This window comes from Apteryx mantelli, chromosome 4 (assembly GCF_036417845.1).
Source record: "Apteryx mantelli isolate bAptMan1 chromosome 4, bAptMan1.hap1, whole genome shotgun sequence".
Lineage (NCBI taxonomy): Eukaryota > Metazoa > Chordata > Aves > Apterygiformes > Apterygidae > Apteryx > Apteryx mantelli.
In genome coordinates this window covers 39,612,527-39,635,861 of record NC_089981.1, presented here as the reverse complement: position 1 = coordinate 39,635,861, position 23,335 = coordinate 39,612,527, and the positions used below count along the sequence as shown (strand labels likewise).

Here is a 23,335-nt window from a genome sequence, read left to right as displayed (position 1 = left end):
CAGCAAAATCAATTTTTAAGTGCTTAAATCCATTGCACAGCTATGGTGCACGTGTATAACAAAAATATCAAAATGTATTTTCCCTGTTTAAAAAAAATCAGAAGCAGGAAATTCTAATTTTCATCCTCTAACACAGATGCCATGTTAGAAATCTGAGACATGTGGTGGTGTTTCCAGATTCTTCAAAGAACCGTGCCCATCCAGTCTGAGCACTATAAACAGTGCTGCTATTTATACTTATGCAAAAAAGATGCTGTTCCGTAATAAAAATACAGGCGATTTGTTTTTTCTTTAGAGCTATTTAGAGTATTAAAACAATGCTGGGGATCCATTAATCTGAGTGGTTTCCTAACCAAGTATTTAGATCCTAATGTAAATGTCTATAAATAAAGTAGTGGCAGCAACATTCTTTTGAAAACAAAACTCAGAGGTACTGTTTGAAAAGTGAATACTTGCTTAGGGCAGTTATATTTAGAGCCCTAATGGAAGTGCACAAGTTATGCTTTTTATACAAAATATAAATGGCTGCAACCAAGAGACTTAGACTTTGAAATGCATTTGGCACTTAAACAGTGTAAAAGACAAGACAGAGCCTTGTAGTAGAGATTTTTTTTTTTTTGCTAGCTTTAAAAATAGTGCCAAATTTTTATGGTGTTGCTAGTACTAAAGCATACTTTTGAAAATTGCTATTGTATCTACTGTTGTTTCTCATTGGTGTTAGGCCTTGCAAGGCTGGATTGTGGGAAGAGTACATAGGTGATGATGATGAGTTTATGATGCAGGGCAAGAAGGAAAAATGTAGATACGGATGTGGAGTGTGAAGTAGGTGCTAGAAGTCAGACAAGTGGGATGCATCATGGAAGAAAGCTAAGCATGAATGTAGATGATATGAAATAGTCCTTTAGTAGCACAGACAATGTGAGAAACGGGCCAAGGTAGTGCAAAGATAGAAGGCAAAATTCAGCACTTGGTTAATAAGTGAATTTCCTCAATTCCAGTTCTGAGTTTCTCAAAACAATTGGTTGTTGTTTATAAGGTCTCCAGGATGCTTTGATGTAAGGAAACAGAATTACAAAATACTGTTAGTAGTAAGAAAATGATTTGCAGTAATGTGGAAAAAACTGGTCTGCCAAATACTTCCAGGAGTGTTTATTTGAGGAAATCAAAATTAAAAGAGGAATAGCTTCTGTTTTGAGATAGAATTGCTGCTGGTCTTTAGTTCTTTTCAGATATTGCTGGACAGTAAATAACCCTGTCTAATGGCACATGGATTTTATTCTCAAGCACAATCATTATTTTCTGTGTGGTGACAGTTTATGTTTATACTTGTCCCAAAACTTGCATTCAACCAACCTAATGTGGACTCCAGGCAGTTCTTAGGTAAAAATGACAAAGCTTGTGATTCATGAACCCTGCATGCAGGTTATTAGTACTAGTGTGACCAGTTTGCTGTAGCTGTGGTGTCAACAACATCAGAGATTAGCTCCATATATGAAACCTACAATATAGTGTCTTTTTTCTTGTAAACTACCCAGGATACACCCTCCCTAAGTGCTGTGGTGTCTGGTCAATGACTCAAAACCTGAATCACTATCATTCACAAGCGTGGCACGCTTGTGATCAGCTCAGTGAGACTCCACACTCTTGCCCTCTTGAGGTCAAACTTTATGCATCAGGTGAGCTCAGTACTGTGCTGTTTCACTTAGATAAAATATGATAAAGATAGATAAAAATTTTAATGGCGTGTTTACAACTGCCAGGAAAGTCTTAACGAGGACAGATTTTATCAGGCCAATTAAAGAAATTGATGGGCAGGGGTCATGTGGAGTAAGCTCTTTTGAACGACTACTCTGGAATAGCTGTGTGTTGCCGTGCAGGCTGACATCTGCAGGCTGGTCTAGCCAGGTAGCCTCCCCTGTCGCTAGCCTTGCCTGTGGAGGCATGCCTGCGCGCCTGTGTATCCTGGTCATGGCTGCACATTTAATCCCCATTGACAGAGCAGCTGCATCCACCCTGCACCCTGTTCTGGAATAAAAGCCCTTTTTATCCAGAGTGCTTGCTTGATACTGGGAGTACACTGAGAAGCAGTTGCATGGGATTTCTCTGGAGTAGCTGTCCTAGTCAGATTCTCCATCTAGACATCCCCTAAGAAAAGGAACTTAGAGTGACAGAAGATACAAATTTATTATCCTCTTTGTGTTTGGCAAGCATACCAATCATGGGATGTATAAATAGGAGAATTGAACACAAGTAAAGAGAGGTCATTATGGCATGTACAAAGAACTTAGTCAGACCACATCTGCAGAACTGGGCATGATTCAAAGACCATATTTCAGGAAGGACAGTGAAACAATAAGGAATGGTTTAGAAGAGGGTATTGTAGAGGGTACTGGGGCTCTAGCTAGTGCCTGCAGTTTTCCTAGACTTATGCTGCAGTCCCACTGGTTACTCCAAGCGAAGCTGCTTTTACTGTGAAAGTATCCAAGTCGGAAACTTCTAAGAAATTCCGAACAAACAGAGAAAGAGATACTAAGTCTGCCTAAGCTTTCTAATCCCCGCAGTAATGGTACTAAAGGACTTGGTGTTTCTGGAGTTCCAGTCTTTTACCTAGCATGTTTCTTATTGTGATATTGGCTTTTTTTTTTTTTTTTAAGTTTTTATATATTATTTCTTTCATAGTTTATAGTTTCTTACAGTATTTTTTGCTGTGATTGTCAGAATAACTGTCCCACTGTTGTATCCTCATGAAAATCTCTATTATTTGCCATTCTTAATCCTCTAAGTCGGGTAAAGCTTCTCTTCTTGTATGATAAACTCCATTGAGGTGAAATTATACATTATCACAATACTGTTTCCTTTCATCTCAGAAGTAGCTGTGTTTCAGAGAGCTTTGGGATAGTGGAGAATTAAAAGGGCTACGCAAATAAAAGATATACTGTTGCTAAGGGACAGAAAAATTACTATTGACACATACAGGAAATGAAGACACAGCTGAAGTGTTGAGTAGCATGAAGAAGTTAGATGAGAATGAGAAATGAGGCAAGAACAATGCTTCTGTCAGACCGCCCTCAACAGGAATGAAGCAATATCCCCATTTTACGGATAAATGAACTAGAATACTGAGATTGAGTAAACTGGTTGGGATTTACTCAGCTAGTTAATGGCAGGTCTTTTGCTTGTTGGACCATGCTTATTTTTGGCACATGATTCTGGTTTTGTGTTTCTTCCACAGTGTTCCTGGTCTGTTTATACTGTGCTTCATGAAATATTCTCTCCATTTTTTTTTGTTGGTATTTATAGCACAATACAGGGTTTTCTCTTTAATGTGTCTTACTGGATCCTGAAAGTAAGAGTCTTGGAAACATAGAGGGCTCACATTATGGCACAGTGTGGGTCTTTGCCTACCCTCAGACCCTCTGTAGAAGGTCCAGTGCTGTGAAAGCCACATGAGCAAAATTATAATGGATGAGCCCAGTTTTAAAGATGTACTTGTTGACATCCTAGCACATACGCTCCTTTTCAGAAATGGTTGTGGTGATAGTACTAGAAAGAATTTACAGTTCATTAGATAAAGGTATGGCATTTTGCACCTTTTTTAGTGTATTAAGATTAGGTCAAAGATCCTATTCTCTCTCTTATTATGACCTCTAAAATAATAGTTGGCTTAGTTCTACATACCTAGATTAAAGCCTCACAGTCATGCCATTTATTTCAAATCTCTGGAACCAGGTTAGTGAGACAAATGGTTCAATGCTGGCCACTTTCATACAGATGATATCTGAGGCCACAGGGATTCTGAATTGGGAGATCTGGACTGTGCAGAGAGCTGGTTCTGTTGCTTCTCCTCCTTTTGTCTCTGTTTCCTCGTTAATGAAATGGAAATGAGGACACTCACCATCTGATAAAAGCACTGATACCTTTTATCTTGCAAAGTATGCCTCTACTGCTGAAGATAAAATTTGCTATGTTTTCTGGCAGTCTTTAAAATATAAGCCGTGTTCCTTTGAGGTCATGTTCAATTAAGCATTTGGGGCCAAGCCAGGTTAGTGGTTGTCCAGAATACCACAGGGATATGGAAGTAAGATTAATGACTCAGTAAATACTGAATCAGTACTAAACCAAAGCCCTTCTACATTTATAGTCATTTAGAATCCCATATGTCCTAGCTGGATTCCAGTATAATAGTTGTTACAGATACTTCCTACCTTTTCCCCTCCAACTTCCAACCCAGTTCCACCATTTTCATAGCAAAAGTGAGGCAAAGCATGTAGAGTTTTTGAAAGTGTGGTATTAATACAAGGCATAATTAGTTCCCTAGGAGTAAGGAGGCATTTGAGCATTTGCAGTGAGTGAGAGTAGGCTTTTGATCTTTCTGTATGGCAATGTATACATAATGGTAGTGTTATCGCTCTCATACTACTGCAGAATCTGTGAGCTCTGGTGCTTTCACATGCTTTTGGAACATACGGTATTGCAGTGTAAAAGGAGTAAGGGGTTTTGAGAGTACCTTTAGACTCGGCTTTGGAGCATTTTGATACATTTTGAGTCAAGTAATGCCTGTTGACATAGAGCTAGAGCAAGTACTAGACCGCATGCTTTAAGACAACACTTCTTTCTAATAACATTATTTCAGTCCAGGCAAACTACTTTGTGTTTTAATGTGAGCACCAAGAACAAAGACCCCACTTGTGCTTCAAGCCCAGTGTGCTGTATGGGGATGTTGTACAACTTTTTCCATGATGCCCTGCCCAGTGCCTCATCTTTCATTTTCACCTCTCACTGCTATTCAGATGCACAGCTGCTCTTGGTGCCAATCCTTCCTCACCCATCCATGGGCGGATGCAACATATCTAGACTTACATGACTGCTGGTCAATCCCATCCCATGACTTTGCATGCCACAGTACACCGGCAGTGTGCCAGTCCTGGCCTGCACAGTTACCCATGGCATCACAGCTCTCCCATTGTATTAGCCCTGAGGTTTCCTCCAAGGCAGACTGACAATTCTGTCTGCTTGTATTTGTGCGTGTGTTTGTGAAGAGGGGCACAAGTGACTTAATTTGAAGGGGATGTGTCTACAAGCAATGAGACCAAGACCAGGGAGCTCATATGAGAACTCTGTGACTTGACCAGATCTCTCCAGAACTGGCCAGTTGAGACATCAGCTCTTAAATGGAGAGATTCAGTTAAGCACTTGCAGAAAATGTAAAAATCTCTTCTGTGTCTGTGCTGAAGCTCCTCCCTCTCCTTCTGCTTCTCCTCATGCTTTGAAATACAGTATTACTGTTAAATGTGGATGCAGATACAAGCAACTGTGTGTGATTTTTCTCACTCCTGATAGAGACAAACTGAAAGAGATGCCTGCCTGCTTTATACCAGAAGCACATTATTTTTCTATACATTAGCAATTATATGCATTATTTTCCCAGTCACAAGTCTTTCTCACAATGTATAGCATGACTGTACTTGATTATAGAGCCTGATATGTTTAGACTTGAGTATGTTATATGAGGAACACTGGTTGCCTGGGTTTTTCTTTTATATTCTGTCAGAATGAGCTTGCCGTATTTCATAAAATCAAGGAGGGCTGAGTTTTCTTAGCAGTGTAACTGTAGATCAGCAAGGAGAAAACACAGGGCTCCAGGAATTGGCACTGACTCTAGGTGGTGGTCTGTACTCTGTGTCCCTACTGAATCGATTGGCAAGAGGGACTGCATGGCATTGTGCTGCTTGGTAGACTGTGAAACAGAAAACAAGGAAAGCCTTGAATGCTCATTGCCATGAGGAATTGCAGGACTTTGTGCAAGGTGGCAGCTGTCTTGATGTCACAGCCAATTTCCAATGTGGGAACTGCATCTGCAATTGGATTAGGTTTTTACTGAGTAAAATATTGCGCCCATTGAAATCAGTGGGATTTGGCCATTCTCTTCAGTGGACTCACGTCATCATCATCTGTCTTCAAAATTTTGAGCCTTCCAAATCACAACTCAGTTCTTTGGGATCAGCTGTCTGTCTCACCTCTGAAAATGTTTCTTATGGAAATTATCACAAGCCAAACATTGAAAAAAAGAACCATTGATGCTGGAGACCATGACCATTTTTTCTTATTTTTCGTTTCTTAATATATTTCCCCAGCATATTCATAGCAATTCTGATTTCACATATGTGGCTTTTTGCAGTATTAGGGGCTTTTAGAAACAATTTGTCATGTTTAAAGATGATCCTGAACTTTTTGAGGGCTTTAATTTCTGGCTTGTTTTCCCCAAATAGATACTTGTCTCCTGTTGATCTGATTTTGCATTGTGCTAGTGATCAGTAATTGATCCCCCAGTGTTTTAGGTGTAATGCAAACACAAAGAGAATCCTGACCCAGAGAACTCTTTTTTGTTCTGGCCAAAGGGAAAAGTCAATACACATTGTATTTGTCTCATAGGCTTAACTATGTTTATCTAAAAAAAAAAAAAACCCTCTAAGTCACTTTTTCTGTCTCAGTAGTTTGCTGTGTACACCTTTCTCCTAATTATATTTGTGATTCTTTGCCTAACCTGTCATAAATACAGCTAGGTCTTGAGATTTTAAGTTGCACGTTTCTAACATGATGGAGTTAGTACTCTGGGCAATTTCTGTGAGGAATCCCAGACAGCAGATTTCAAGTGCTCTTCAGACAAGTCTTCCTGGCTCTTTGCCACTTGTGGTGGCCTCATCTTAACCTCCAGACATCATGTAAGGGTTTGAAAGTCCTCAGACAGCTGACATGTTGCTCACGAGGAAGTTGTCTCCCAACATGAAGGATTTAGATTAAAGCAGTTGGTACTGAAGTGGAGAAAGTACAGAGAAAATCATTGCGGCAAGGGAGAGCTGACGACTAGTCCTTTTGCATGAATGGGACATGCAAAGAGCATGAAGTGTGAAGGTAATGTAAGTAGTTTAAAAATTAACTGAAATGAGATTTTGAAACATTTAAATCTTAAAATTCAGGTAAAAATCTTTGTGTTTCCTTCTGTCTTGATATCAGAAAAGCAGAACTTGATACCAGACTCTAAACTATCATAGGACATTTAGAGCTCAACCTGCTGTTCCTTGCAGGAAGTTTCCCACTTGGGGGCTGGACTGACGGCCCAGCTCGAGGAAATGGCGCCGAGTTTCGCACAGGGCAGCTCATGGCAGCAGTCACATTCTAGCCAAAGCTCTCAGCATAACTGCTGCACCTCTAAAAGTGGAAAGATGTCCAAGAGTGTGAACAGACTTTTTTCCTGGACCCAGCTCAGACTGTGGAAGCATTTTCAGTTGCTATTTAAAAGCATCAAATTACAGACAACAATTTCAAAATCTTTAGGCAAGCAGAATAATTTCAGTTTAAGTAACTGCTTAACTGGAACTTTACCCAGTCGTGACTGCTTTTTAAGAGTGTTGGCAGCAAGTGCCCGTGAACAGGTTTTGTATATTAACTGAGGTAGAATAAATATGCCTTTATTTCCAGCTGCTATTTCAAAGGCTATGGAAACAAACTGTTAGCCAGCCATGTCTTGATCACAGTGCTACAAATGTGCTTTCAATTGGGCTGCTACGTGGTGTTGCCTCACACTAACCTAGAGAGGTGACTTCTTAGCTTGTTGTGATCTAGAGGTTTGATCTAAGCCCCACTAAAATTAATGGACTCATACTAACTTTACCTGGACTTGAATCTCCCACTTAAAATCTTGGATAATTAAAAAAAATTGTGACCAGAATGCCAGGGTACAGCCAGGGATAAGTGTGAGGCACACAACATAACCTACATCAGAGAAAGTATTTGAAGAACAGTGGTATACGTGCCTGAATGGATTGTTGCTGCACAGTAATTAGGTGTTGTTTCACGTTGTTGTTCTGTGGGGGAAAACACATTCTTGAGCTTCACGAAATAATTTAACAGTTTTAATGTGATTTCAAACAGAAAGAAAGTGTTTAGACATGAATTGATTTATTTCAGTTATAGCTTTGCTTATTCAGTTAGCCTTAATTAAAACCAGTGTTGCCACAAGTATAAAAATACAGAAATGTGAATGTCAAAGAGAAATATAAATTGCCCCTACAGTTTATACCTTTATAACATCTGCTATCTACAGATTTCTCAGTTTGGGTGGGAGGAGAGTAGATACCACCATTTGGTATGGCTGATGACAGCCATAAAGTGCTCTCATAATAATTGTGGCATACATTTCTACTTTGTTGCCCATTCGGTAACTCCTCTCAGTCTATTTAAAGAAGCGTTGAGAAGTGTTTTCTCATTCCCAGGCCTGCTTGTATGGATCGAGACCTGCCAGACCTGGTGAGCCTTTGTGAAACATTACGTAAGGAGGGCCTGATTCAAACCCTGCTGCAATCCGTGGGAAAATCCCCAGTGACATCACTGAGCTGTGGCACATGTCCGGGACCTTAGTAACTTCCTTATTTCTCTCTCATTCATAGGGGATATCCCTCAGCTGTACCAAGGCAGATGAGAACATAAATCTTATCCGCGACTATCTTGTATGAGCAATTTTCCAAAAGTGAATAAATCATAACTGTTTCCTCTTACCCACAACACCTGGCAAACTATTAACTGAAAAGCTGAGAAAATGTTGTTTCATTTGTGAGCCAATTTAAATTATTCTACAAATCTTTACTTATTTTTAGTTCCCTGTTAGAAAACAGGACCAACTGAAAGTGACTGGCAAAGGAAATGTGCACCATTTTTTTTCCTCCTGTCTGGTTTATTAATGTAACTGCCAGTTTCTTATTTCACCTCTGTAGAGCTGTGTGCCTCTATTTGAAACTTTTGACAGATCAGTCTATTTTCATTCTCCCTCTGTCATAAATTCAATCCATATGTCTTAAAACATCCTTTCATGGCATTAACATGGAAAAGGAAGTGGCCTCTGTATAGGAGGCTACAGTGTATTTAGCAAGCTCTTCTGGTTTGCATGCATCCCTTCTGTTGGTTCTTAAAGCCTCAACTTCCTAATTATTCAGATTACAGAGGGGATTGGCAGAGTTTTCTTCACTAACTAACAGTAATGTACAGTGAAGAAGCACACAACAAGATAAATCATTCCCTTATCCTCAAAATGTTCAGGAAGTTTTTGATGTAATCCTTGGCTTTGCCACCAAGCAGGATGTGAAGAGGATGTGAAAAGGGTAGCAGAGATCAATTCAGTATAAAATTTCAAAAGAAAACGTCAAGACAAAGAAACAAAGGTCTTTCCCAATGTGCTGCATTTCAGCTGGCAGGGTTTTGTTTGACAAGAGTTCACAGCACCTAAGTGACAGAAGGTCACTGCAACATGAACAGATTATTTCCGCATCTAGGACTGAACAGGGGTGGGAAGGTAATGAAGGTCTGAACTGAATTGTATTGGTATGCCTGTGCATGGACAAAGGTTAAAAATAAAAATACAGGGTGAAGCAGAGTAAGATAACGGGAAGAAGTGGATTCTAGGAGTCCTGGTGTGAAATCAGAAAAAATTCAGGCCTGGGATATATTGCTGGGATTGTGCGATAGATTCATAATTAAAAATATGGTAGCAGCTGAACACCAAGATACGGGGGCACTGGCTGAGGTGACTGCAAAAGGCTTTTCAGAATCTGCCTACGCTGTGAATGGAGAGTCACACTATGTTTCATTGGACCTCACTGCAGGCTGCTGCCAGAAGAGAGTCCAACTCCCCTGCTCCAGCCTCAGTCACATATCCCTGCTCCCTGTCTCACATCAGCTGTAGGGGTCCCATTCCCACCCTTTTCTCTGTGTCATACAGAGCAGTCGTGCTCACGGTGTGAAACAGTTCAGCTCACTAATTTGAAGAAAACCTAATCAACTAACTAGTTTTTGGTAGGAAGGAGGGGGAGATGATATTATTCTTTTGGCTCCATACACTGCACTAACTTGCAATGTGGCTGCAGATTTGCCATGCTCGACCAAAATATAAGGGGTGGAAAGCGTGGCTGTGGGGAGGCAAATGACTCTGCCCCTTTTGGTGACAGCCTTCGTCTTAACATGAAGCCATGTGTCAGGTTTTTTGTAGTACCCTCAGTCTTCACTACCATTCCCACCCAGCTCACGCAAATGGCCTCTAATTTGCCAGCAATACAGAAGGAGTTGTAAGGATATGCACCAAGCAAACTGGGATCCCAGTCACGACTATACAAAACTGCTTGCAAATCAATAGTACAATTCAGTTACTATGCATTAATGCTCATGTTTGCAAAAAAAAAAAAGTTTGACACATCCTTAAGAATGGAAGGAGTGTGTGTGGTGAATGTATGTGTGCAATATAATTATCTTTCTAATCTCACTCTCTAATTGGGGGGTGTCATTTATGGGGGTGAAAATATAGTCAACCTCAAAACTTGTGGGTGTAGTTTGGCATATCCAAAGGTTCACACATGCAGAAACCACAATCTACACATTTGAAAGTGCATGCAGGTTCAAAGAATTGGCGTAACCCATGGTCTTATTTTCAGAGCTGCAAAGATTGTAGCTACTGTGTACCTTAGATGGACTTGAGGTTATCTTCCACACCCCTAAAAATCAGGCCCTTATATCTAGCAATCTGCATGCAGCTGTTCAAAGGCAACTTGTGTGTGTCCAGCCAAGTTTTCATATAAACAGTATTAGAGACTTCACTAAAGCTTTTCATGTAGTTTTATCTCAACTGTAATTTGTTTCTAGTTTGTACAGGCTGTAGAAACAACCAGCTTTACTCCCTAGAGTCCAATTGCACTGTTTCAGTTGTTCCAATGGTATTTACAACACTATTTGATTTTGTTTGAACCGTTCAAAAGAATTTGAGTCTGCTGACTGATAAAGGAGCAAATGCTGTGTTCACGTTCCCTATTGCTACTATCAGTAGAGAGACTTGCTTTTCGACTCCCGTAACTTCACTTGTAACAGGTCTGTTCTTTACTCTCTTCCCCAGGTGTGCTGTCTCTGCCTGCCTACTTTAGCCCATACAACGACGACTCTGTGTGCAGCAATGGACGGGCTGATGCATATGCCCAGCTGGAACTCCGAACTTTAGAGCAGTCTCTCCTGGCAACTTGTGTTGGAAGCATCTCCGAACTGAGTAAGTTCCAGGTGTAATTGAACATGGGATTCTTTCAATGAAGTAGGAGAGCTGGTCCCTCTGCTGTTGAGGTCAGCGGGAACATTGCCATTGTTTACAGCGTGAGCAGTATTTGGCCAACGTTGTGTAAGATTTAATTGTCTCATGGTGCTGTTTATGCAGACCAGGTTGTTTCATTAGATTACTTTAATTCACCCTGGAGTTGTATAAGATGTGTTTTTTCTAGCCTTTTGGTATTTAGTGGTGTTAGTGCTAATGGAAGATGGATGCTTCTGCCTAGATACCGCTGGAGGCTTTCTTGTGCTGTAATGGAACATGGCAGTGACACCTCCCTCGGACGGCTAAAAGGGTTCTCTTTTAGTGGTTCTGCAGTGGAAAAGTCCAGAGTGCAGGATATTCAAGAGAAAGCTTTTTGGTTCCTTAAAGAACAAAAAATGGAGAAAAATATCTGATTGCGGTTCAATAATAAAAATTTCATCAAATTTTCTTTTTTAACGCTAACCAAATGAAACGTTCCATTCCTAGACTACTTACAAAGCTCCTTTAAAGTAAACAAAAATTATTTGTGTTTTCCTGGTCCACTTTATCCTTGCAACATTTCTGCTGGCACTACTCCACCATCTGAATGCTAATGAATGTCAGGGGCCAGCAAAGAGTTGCCATTTATTTTGCAACCTGCCTTATTTTGAGGTTTTCAAATTCCTTTAACACACCTCTATTTATCCTGGAACACAAGAGAACATTTGTAGCATGGGCCTATGATTGAATACAGCTTCCTCTCTCTCTTCCCTGTCCCTGCTTTGGCCCTGCTTCTGGTCATTACATCTAGTGAATAGATTTCCTGATACAGTTGCCTACTGATTTTTTTTTTTTTTTTTGGGGGGGGGAGGGGGAGAATGTTGCTGCACATTGCCAAAAAAATAAAGAGAGTGAGTGTGCAAGGGAGAAGGAACTTTATTCTGTGCTGGAAATTTAAATTCCAGATGCGTATCTTCTATAATCATTCAGGCTTCTGTGTAGGTACCAGTGCTAGAGGATTCATGATATTCTTGTAAAATGTTTGGATTCTAGAGAAAGGTTCAGGAGCTACTGAAGTAGAAAGGCAGAGATATTAGAAGTCTTTTCCATTCCAAAGTGGGTCCTTAAACTGAATTTACTATGCAACAAACAAGTGGTGTGGTTTTACATTGCAAACTGAAATTTTAACGCTCCAGCTATCTGAACCACTAATGATGTTGTAATGTTTAGACATACAGGAGCTTTGTAGAGGTTTCTTCCTAACCAGTGTAACCCTAGTGCCCCACAAATTCAGCTGGAGGTTGCTTGTCGCTTGTTGTTAGACTTAAACGAACAGACAGCTTTTCAGAGGGAAGTGGAAATAATTCATATTTCACATGGTAAGTTCAGGGCACTTTCTCAGGAACCAGTTTTGAGATGGGGGTGACTATTTCAGTTACCTCCTTTCCCGGTATTGTAACTGTAGGACACAATGGAGTAACGTTTCCTGTGAGACTTTTAGGGGACTGTAAAACATAAAGCAGCAGAGGATTCTCCCAAGGAAAAAACAGACCCTAGCTATGTATAGCAATCTATAATAATCATTCATACCAGTGGGATGGCAGTCACACTGCTTAAAGATGTAGTGTCTGAGGCCTTTATTGCAAAGCTCATGTAGAGTTTATAATGCGCCACAATAAAAAGAGAGTAAGCAGGGTGTGCCCAAAGCAAGCTTGTTACACACACGCCAGCCTTATGTGACTAAAGGCTCCCTGCATAGCTGCTGCCTTGTAGTCATTGCTCTGTGAACTTCTTATAAATCTGCAGCCTTACAGTCCTTTCCTGGCAGAAATTGTGTAACATAGGCCTCCTACTTCCACTGAGTCCACCGGTACTCTGACACAGAGGCAGGTTTGCTAGAGTTCAAAGACAGAGAATTGAGCAGCTCAGAAAGCCCCTGGATTGAGAATCCTTTAAGGCTCAGGGCAAATTTTTGGCACATCTTGTGACAATCAGCATGATAAAGACAGACTTTTTAATAAGAGAGTCAGGTCTTGTTATTCTATAGAAACCTGCAGCTAAAATGAGAATGAGAGAAGCAGACCCCTGAAAGAAGGGATTTCTACATTGAACATAACATCATTAATCTATCACAAGTACCTGGCTAGGAGGATAGAGCCTGGTAACCCATTTGAAAGAAATGGGAACAATCTTGTGATGTAAAATGGTGAAGCTGGAGACTAGCACAAACTATCTGTATTGGTGCTACTCGCTTTGCATTGTGTAAACTATGCTCCCAGCTCAGGCAACGACCACTTTACAAAGGTATCAGTAGTTTTCTTAGACAGGCAAGAAACTGGTATATGTGATTGGAAAGAAGAGAAAGATGGCATTAAATCAGGATGGAAAAATCACTTGTACAGCTATCGTTATGACTGCATGGTGATTGAGAGGTATTTAATTGTGTATTTTCTAACTAATAACTTGTCATTTGAAGAAAGTTAAATTTCCCTTACAACAGCTTGCAAAGTGGCAGCTTGAGGGCAGCTTTTGGCTTAGTGGAGGATAAAGAATATTTGCACACAAAGGACATTTCTCTGAGCTGTCAGAGATTTTATTTAGCTGAAAAAGCGTACTTAAAAGCATTGTGGATGAATAGTCAAGTGATGCTTTTGCATTCTTTCTTTTTCTGCAGGTGACTTGGTATCACGAGCAATGCACCACATGCAGTGCTTGAACACCCTCCGCCCAGGCATGAGCCCTGTTCGGCAAACTCGGCAGCAGCAACCAATCTCCTGGTCCCCTGATGCTCTCCACACCCTCTACTACTTCCTACGCTGTCCTCAGATGGAATCCATGGAGAACCCCAACCTTGACCCTCCAAGAATGACCCTGAATAATGAACGGTATGTAGGCTGGTCAACTGCTAGTAGTCAGGAAGTTGGGCTAGGAAGGTCTCCTTTTGTAAAGTAACTGTGTGTGCATGAGCATCTTGCACGGTTTTGCAGGATGCTACCCATCAGGCATCAGTTATTCCTGCAGTCAGGCCAGATTATGTTGTCAGCCTTGCCAAGTTTATGAAGCCTGGAAGTAGAACTGGAAAGTGAGCTGTTTTTTCATGCAGTCTTTCCAAGCGAGGCGTATACTGTATGCTGCCAACAAGGCTTGTCTAGAGATGCTGCCAAAAGTACATGTGGTTGCCTAAAGCAGTAGAGACCTTACCAAAGAAAATGTTACCTTCTGAATAGTGCCAATTAATGATTGTCATCATTCTTGGGAAGAGGAGTATTGTTTGCTGTGAAGAATTTTGAAGGAATTTACAATCATTCTTCTTAAGGATTACTTCAGTTGATGATATGTGTCTGGTATATAAGGAAATTTATATATGAAGCCAATAACTAAACAGAATATGCAGTGGATCACCCTACCTTCTGCCAGCGTCATACCTGACTCTAAAAGTAGGCCCATTATTAGAGCTGGTCAGAAATTTTCCAGCGGGATATTTTTTTCTGTTAGAAACCTCCCCGGTTTCCTTCCTGCCCAGCTCCTTGGCAGTCTGCCTGACTGGTGGGAGCCGAGAGCCTAGAAGCCCTCGGAGCCCTGGCCACAAGCTGAGTTCCTTGACAGGTCAGGCAGACCCTGTTCTTGTGCCCCTTAGCTCAAAGGCAGGCTGATACACTACTGCCTTGCAGCTGCGTTGTGCAGAGACCCAAGCTTTTCAGGACTGTTAGGATTCCCCAGTTTGAAATAAATATCCAATTTTGTATTTATTTCAGAGGTTTTGCCTGAATGGAAATTCTGGTTTCTGACTAATATTTCCTAGTATTTATGCTAGCTTACCCTTTGGATTTCCTTTAGCCTGCTGGACATCAGGCAGATGGCTGTGCCCTGGCCATCCCCAAAAGCAGTCTGTGGTTGGGAGATTTCGTAGTGTAGTGAGGTGTTGAAGCCTGTGGTGGAGGCTGCACTCACAAAACAAAAAAGTGGGGTGCTTGTTGGACAGGTGAACGGGAAAAGAACATCTCTGCAGGTTTGTAAATAATGTGGTTTCTTCTTCCCCCCTTGGGCTTCAGTGCTCTCAGCCCCTGCTTCTAAAGTTGGTATAAAATCATAGTAACATACAAAACAATTCAATTTTCAAATACTCAGAATTTATCCCCCTTTTTCTCTTTCCTGTAACCTTTTGCCCAGACAGGGATTATGGTGCTTTTTCCTCTGCCCCTTGCTGAGTAGCCTGTTTTTGTCCTGGGCCACTTCCTAATGGCTACTGCTCCTAATTGTCAAACTGCATTGTCTTCAGTCTGCGTGGTTTTGATGCTGCAAGTCAGCCCGGTCCCATGCAGCCCTGCATTGGCCTGCACTCAGCCTGTTGGCTGAAGTCAGCAGGACTGAAGGCCTGTTATAGCTGCATTCTCCACCACTGGAGACGTGGGTGATGGCTTCATAGATAGAGCCTGGCTGGTCAGGAGTGAGGAGGCCCCCTGAGAATAAAAGTGGACTGAACTGTCATTTTTTAAGCTGAATTTCCAGGCCAGAGTGTAGAAAAATGGACTGGACAAAACATACCTATATAATTTCAATTTTGGTGAGTTACTTTAGGCTAAGGAAAGCTACCAATAAGGAAAAAAATATAAAATTGTCACCCTTAAGTTGCCTGTTCTGCCATAACATTTTGCATGTGCCTGGTCTGTGTAGCTACCTCCAGTGGTCACTTGTTTTCATTTCCTCTTGGTAGCGGAACTGTTTTTCTGTACTTTTTCCTGGTTCGTCCTGGACCTGCTTCTGTGACGCCTCAGTCTGGCTGGAGCTCAACTGTTCTGCGTAGTTAAAATGATTGTTCTTCTGTTGATGCTTGATCCTTCCCCAGAAGAAACTGTCATTTCAAAAAGAACAATCTGTGGGCAGAACTGTAGCAGCAGAGAGAGAGAATTCTTGGACATGTACAAAGAACCAAGAGGAAATAAGTGATGTTAAGTTTAATAATAATAAAAAAAAAAGGCATAGGTACACAATGCAGAGCCCATTGTCAGCTTCTGTTTTTTGGGCTCACAGATCTTAATCAAATCATTTAGACACTGTCTGGGCCATACCTAGCAAAAGATTGTTTATTTTTCATTTCATGTTTGCACACTGCAAAATATGAGTTTTCATGGGACCAGATCCTGTTAAGTGCCATGTGCCACTAGCTCTCACAGTTGTAGAGTTGAGGCTGCTAAGCAGCTTGTATCAGAAATGTAGATTAAGCTTTTCATTTGGTTTGTGTTCTTTTCAATACTCGCAGTATGATAATGTTACTGCAGCTACTTGTTTCATACAGTGAGGATGATAAGTTAAATCACAAGTGCAATCATCTCTCCAATTGCTCCCAAACAATCCTCTTGCTATGGTTCACTGGACCTTTTTTTGAAAAGCAGGCTACAGTTCTATTCTCTTTTAAAATCAGTACTGAATCCTATAACGGCTGTTGTAAGGGAAATTTCTGTTGTTTTTTTCTGACCAATACTTAGCTGTAAGGGAAATGAAAGGCGATATATTAAAATGGAGCAAAAACATTAGAAAAAAAACAGAACATGAGGACTATCAGGTTAAACAACTGATTTTGAAAAGTTTATGGAACCTGGGAATTAAATTAATACCACCCAATAAACCAACAATGAACATCCACCTCTATCCACATTGTTTAGCATAGCCAGTGGGATAAATATTGCTAGCAGCACTTTATACAGAAGGTTGTTTGCTCTTTCCTAGCTCAAGAGGAAAGACAGCTGAGGCTACGTGTGAGATACCAGACTCATGGCGTGATAGATGAGAGCACTGAATCACCTACTCTGGCTTGGCAAAGCTGAGCAGGCAGTTATTTTATTCTTTTCTGAGCTGTGCTAAATCAGCTACAAACTCTTCATTGCTCTATTGTGCATTTATGTTCTCTCTGGAATATACTTGTGATTTGCACTGCAGTCCCAGTTTATTTTCTCCTGAAAAAATCTCGGTCACAAACAAGGACAATAACACTTGACCTATCCTGCATTTATTTGTGCTTCGGTTCCTAGGCTTCTCTATAAATCTAGCAGTACTGAATAACAATCTGAAGCTTTGCAAAGAGAGGGATGGCTATTAGATCTGCAAAACTGGTAAAACCCTATCCTGATTTTTGGGCAGATCTGTGGGCCAGGTTGCTGCAGTGGAAATTGCAGTTGTTAAATACATCTAGGGATCTGACGACCTATTATCTATTTTACTTTCTATTGTCTGTCGTCAACTTTCTGTGTGTCGTACTGCAATGCCAAGTGCTGCAAGAATGGTAGCAATATAAGATCTGGAAGGTCTTTAATGTGCTTCCCTCCAACATGAAGGCAAGGATAGAACTCAAGTTCTGAAACCATCTCTAATGGATACTGTCATGTCTGGGCTGCCATAAAGGCCTTTTAAAAACCTAGTCAAGCTTCTGAACATATCCTGCAGCAGATTGTTTGAGGTATTAGAATATACGCGCTTGCAGGTAGGTATGCAAGGCACCCCAATGAACAGAACCAGTTTAAAATCATATAAAGTTGTGTATCTTATCCATGCTAAAGGCTATGGCAACTAAAGCAGTAGCATCCTGCAGGAATGGGATGGGTGTAGCTGTCTGTCTAGAGCTTGGCAGACAGAAGAGTTTTCTGGTTTAGACTCCGATATGCAAATGTTTTTGAGTGCCAATAGATTGAATCTCTGAGAAGTTTGGTTGGTTTTGTCTGGTTCTGATAGGTACCTCCAGGTGAAAGCACTGAAGCAGCAGAAGAGTTGAGGCAGAATTAGAGAGAAAGCACCCAGGTATCTTAAGCAAAACACGTTGAAACATTTCCACAATGAGTGCAGCTGCTTGCTGTCTGACCAAGCCATGAGCCTCTTGGAACCCCAAGCTGACCTCCTTTGCTGCACAGGCAGTAGACCATCTGCTGTTTGGTGTCAAATAGGCCACCTGAGGAAGTGTTTTGCAAACTCAGTGCTGCTTGTGCAATACAATACTTTGGCAAACCAATTAGACCCTGAGGTGAGAGCAAACTGCTTTACTCAGGAACAAGCACCTAACTCCCTGAAGGCAAAGAGCTTGTCATCAGAGAGTACATCTGTCTGCTGCCGCCAAAAGTGTCTATGCTGGGCAATGAGATTTTCTGAGTTTCTCAGAGATCAGAGTGTGTGTTGTGTCAGAGATCAGACAGTATGTTTTTAGACCATGAAGAGTGAGCAGGCGTGTGGTGCTCCCTCTCTCTCCACTCTGTGTCTGCTCTGTTTCTTTTCCCATTGCTTATGTCAGGCTGCCTGAACTTGGGAGCCCTCTGCCGTGTCAGGTCGTATCCCAGGGCAGCAGAGCATGTTTGCTAGGATTGTTTGGGATACTATGACTTGAGAAGGGCCATCCAGAGGTAAACTAAGTTTCTTTCTCCCTTCTTCACTTTTTCCCAAGTGGAATATAAGGCCCTTGACTTGTTTTTAATGGTGTGTCCAGGCAGGATTGCGCTCTCAGTGTTACTTATCTCAGGGAGTATTTGTCTGCACAAATTGAAATCGATACTACAGCCTCATTTTTCAGATGGGTGCACTAGTCTGCCTCAGGTTAATTGACTTAGCCAAGATGGTGGGCCAGCCTCAAAGCTAGGAATAGAGACCATTGACTGTCCTTACCCTCCCAAGAGGACGCAAGATCCAAAAAATACAGGTTATCCCATGGGTACAGCAGTTTTGTGGGAAAGATAGCATGATCTTAAGGAAAAAAGTTAAATTCTGTTTCCTATTGTGTAGCTGATTAGCTAAACAATACACGTGTCTTTGGTGAGTAGGCTGAGCTTTCTTCTCTTCCAGCTACCCTATTTAAAAATTTATAATCATGTTTGCCTATTGCTGATATCGTTGGTCTGTAGAACGTTCTAAAAGTAATTCTAGGCTTGCCCATCATCAGTTTCCACGGATCCAGTCATGCCAGAGCTTTCTGAGCTATCCAACTTGCAGACATGCCAAGTTTTACACATTGTCCGAGTTTGCTAGTGCATTATTTTATTCCAAATGTCAGTGAGTATAAAACAATTTACATTAGCAGAAGCAGACAGACTGTATCCATCTGATTCTGTCAGTGAAAATCCAGTAAAACGACAGTAGAATACCAAAGCTGATGTAGAATTCGTCAGCCAGCCAACAGTAAAATTCGGAGCTTCCCAGTTTGATGGAAATTCACTGCTTTTAGGCTGGAAAAGCTGTGTATACTGCAAAAAGCCAACTACAATCACACAGGGGGCCACCTCATAAGAAAAGAGAAAGCATTATTCCCTTTTTCAGGCGCAGGGGTCTGGAATGCTTGCCTCAGATCTTGCTGCTTCTCTAGAGGAGTCTGTTTTGGGAAGTGATTGTAAATGAAGCTAGCATCACTCACCTTCTCCCTTGCTGCTCTGAAATCCTTCAGAAAGACTACTGATCATTCTGCTTTCAACTGAATGGCTGCTTTTATCTACAAAGTTCAAAAGTGACCTAAAAATTTTCCTCTGTGAGACAGGAGTCCTCCCATTACATCTGTCGCCTCATGTGATCCAGGGTCCATGAATAAATATGCAAAACATATTCTTCAGTAGGGCCAAGCAAGAGAAATGGATCAGTGCCTACTCTCCTCTGCTACATTATCTGGGCAGGAGGAAGGAGCTGAGCCAACCACTACTTGTGCCTTCTCTCTGTGGTGTATTTCCAGCAGTGCCTGCTCGAAAACATTATTTATTGGATAAGGATGGGAAATGCATCTGATGCTGCCAGAAGGAAGACTCTAGCTCTTTCATGCTATATTTGAGCTATTGATTTAAATAGTCATTAACTAGAATATGTGGTATTTGTCTTATGTGGCATATAATCCAAACTCTGTCTAGCATGGAAACCAGAGATGGGTCAAAGTTAATAATTCCCAATGCAGTGTCAAAATCCTGTCCAAGCATCCCTTAAATCAATGGTACTCAAGTTTGCATCTCAGCCTATTATACTCTTAAATTCAAATACTCAGATTTGAAGACTAAGACTTAAACAATTCCAGATATAGTGAAGCAGTGGTGTTATGCCCTTATTTTATTTTTCATACTTCGTAAAATTCAGTCTGTCCTCAAATACAGCAGAGAAATGCCACTGACTTTTTATAAGAGAAAAATGATTTCTAAGTAATTTGCACACGTCTTTTCCTAGAGTGCTACTTTCAAGAGTCCTCTGGCTCAGTTCCCTATCAAGCTTCTTGCAGTGTTTGAAGAGAATAGAGAACCCCCATGTTTTGGTTATTCATAAATCACCAAAGTGCCCATCTAATGAAGATAGCCATCTCATCTTATTTTTAAATTTCGTATTTTGATCTTGCTCAATACCTTTTACTTGGTGATCTCTAGATTTATAATTAGCAGTAATTAAAGCCTTCAGTTCTCTCCCTCATGGTTAGCTATTTTCTTCCTCTGTGTTCAGAAAATGTCTGGCACATTAAATTTTCATCCAAAATGGCTTCTGACAGGAAGGATTTGATCACATGGATCCTTCTCATCTGAAAAAGTATACAACAATATCAATTCATATTAAAAAGAATACTAACATCCTAGTTACTAGCGCAAATTGTCTGCAGAAAGTCTTGCTTGGTGTTGCATGGGCTCCCAACTGACAGAAAAGGACAGACAACCAGGAATAACCTGTACAGCCTGCTGCTGAGACCTGTTTGCTTGGGATGCATCTTCAACCTCACTGGGAAGTATCGCTACTTTCAGAGCTAGTTAAGGCTTTTAAGGAAAAATGTTTTCTCCAGATGGATATTTCCAGACTCTCACTGATGTGTCATGAGGCTTTTTTCCCCTCTACTCTTTTAAACTGCAGGTTATGGAATTTTATTAAGTGCAATAGCTATATCATAGTCTGCCTTTTAGATTTATCTATGTCATCGTCTTTCCTAATTCAGATATTTACATCTGAATTCTTTTCTTTTACAGCCATATCCGGTTGTTATGGCTTATCAAGAACAGAGTTTGATACATTTAGTTCAATGAGCTGTGTCTTTGAAAAGCTCCGCAAAAAAATAAGTTCTGGGATTTCTTGCCTGAGAGGTCTTAGGCTGTTCTGTTCTCTCTACAGCTACCTCACTAAGGACATGAAATAGCACTGCTGTTTCTCTCTAAAACTAGCATTCTGATGTATCATCCTGTAGCTTGTTTAGAAGTCCATTCTTCTCCATTCTGACTGGAGAGCAACATCCTGCTTTACAGTGTGTACTGATGGGGGTAATACAATATATAAATAATAAAAGTAGAGACTGATTCAGGAATTTGTCTTGAGAGAGTACAATGCTATAATCATATATTCATGTTTAACAGTACTTAAATCCACCTTTATTATCCTTTAAGTCAACAGGATGCTTACAGAAAGACATATATGTCCTTGAGGCTGTTACAGTCACACCCCCATGCAATAGTCCCATTGATTTTTTCCAAAGCTATTTAAATATAGATATACTGGTTATGATACAGGAAAACAGAACGAAGCCTTACATTGAATTGTGCCATTATGGCATTGTTTGTCCAGAGTGGACATAAAAATATGTCCCCCTTCTTAAAAAGAGAAAAATTCTGAGTTTTTTGTGCTATTCGCTATTGATGGAAGATTAATTTGATAGATTCATTAGTAGATTAAGAAAGCTACAAACAAATAAGATCATATTCCTTCACCAGCAATGAGGAGAGAAGCTGTTTCCATGTATTTTTGCCTCTGGACTTGGACCAGTTAATGTCAGACTTGGTTGTGATTTTGAGATATTCATTCAGTAGGAAGATGAAATGAATGGCCTCATTTCATAGAGACCAATAAGCTACAATCAACATATGGTATCTATTGACTCAAATTAAATGTTCATTGGCAGTCCTGACTCTGACCTTAGGCAGGATTATGCATGTGTTGAGCCCCTACTAAACAGTTGCGCAGTATATTAATATCTTCCACAATTTTGAGAATTGAGAACATATGACACTTAACAGGAGGAATCAGTAACTTTATTGGGCTTGTGGTGGGCAACTTTCACCTTCCTGCTCTGTGCGGTGGCATCTCAGTGTATATTACAGTAGTAATATCTACCCTCTGATGTCTTAGCCAAAAAAAAACACAGAAATGCTTGTCATCTATCTGCTTTTTAATAGAGTCAAATCTCATGCTAGTGTTTACTCCTACCTATGAAGTTCCTGATTCCCTAACTGAAAGGCGGGTTAGAGATCCATGCTGAAATGCTTGTTTGTGTATTATTTTTTGTGGGGAGGGGTGGAGGGGGGTATGCTCTGAGCACCATAGGACTGGGTATGTGAGGTGAATTAAAAATCAGTCATATAGTTAAAGCCAATAGGTAATAGACAGTAGTTATGTCCATGTTCTTGGTAATATGCCTGTGTTTGCCTGACATTATTTACTGAGTTATTGTTAAATCTCATGGTTTTTTTAAATGGTTCCTTTCTTTATAGTTCAAAGGTTTTAAAAATAGAATCTGAGGAGTGACTTTGCTAGTAGTGAAGGGAATTAATTGCAAACCTTGAGGATCAAAGTCATCCTCGTGTAACTCTGCTGAAACAGGTAATGCAGTCTACTCTGGGTTAGATTTGTTTTCTGTTTTTATGTTATTTATCTAAACAAACATTGCCCAACTTTTTTTTTTTTTTTTTTTTTTAACTCTGTGTGCCTCACACCTGGGACTGTCTAGCCTTTCTCCCATAGTACTGGCTGTCAGCACTTTGTAATGTTCCTGGAGTGTCTCCAAAGTAACCTGTATCTTCTGATCTTTCTGTGTTGGAGCAGGGGTGTGGTACAAACATAGATTATTTAAATTCTCTGCAAAACTGCAAGAAGAGAAATCTCACTGTGCACCAGATTGAACTACACAGAGCAGACTTCATGGAGAGTAAAGAGACTCTCCCCCGCTCTGTCAACCTCAGCCACTCAGGGAAGCATCACAGTTGAACAAGAACATCCACAGTGAAAGAAATATTTGACCCTAGTGGCTGTATCTGAAGCCATGTACCAAAAAGTCGGGCTCTTAGGCTGTCTTGAAGCCTTGCTGTTGAATATGTACTGGTTCCCAGGGGCAACAGTTTAGGATGGTGTGCAGCCGTCTCAGATGTCACCAGTACAAACATGCAGGGGGACAGATCATCTGAAAGATTGCCAGGTGCAGATGTATGACTTTATAGGCTGAAACAAACCCCTGTAAGCAGATGAGCTGACAGTGCAATCTAGAGT

General features: G+C 40.7%; 1 protein-coding gene across 1 annotated transcript in view; it reads left to right on the top strand.

The window, feature by feature from the left end:
• ABTB2 (ankyrin repeat and BTB domain containing 2) overlaps window positions 1–23,335 on the top strand; it is a 150,718-nt gene that overhangs the window by 80,659 nt on the left and 46,724 nt on the right. The window contains exons 2-3 of the mRNA XM_067296290.1: window positions 10,934–11,080; window positions 13,773–13,983. Of these exons, the coding sequence (XP_067152391.1) occupies window positions 10,934–11,080; window positions 13,773–13,983 (358 nt within the window). The remainder of the gene's footprint in view (window positions 1–10,933; window positions 11,081–13,772; window positions 13,984–23,335) is intronic.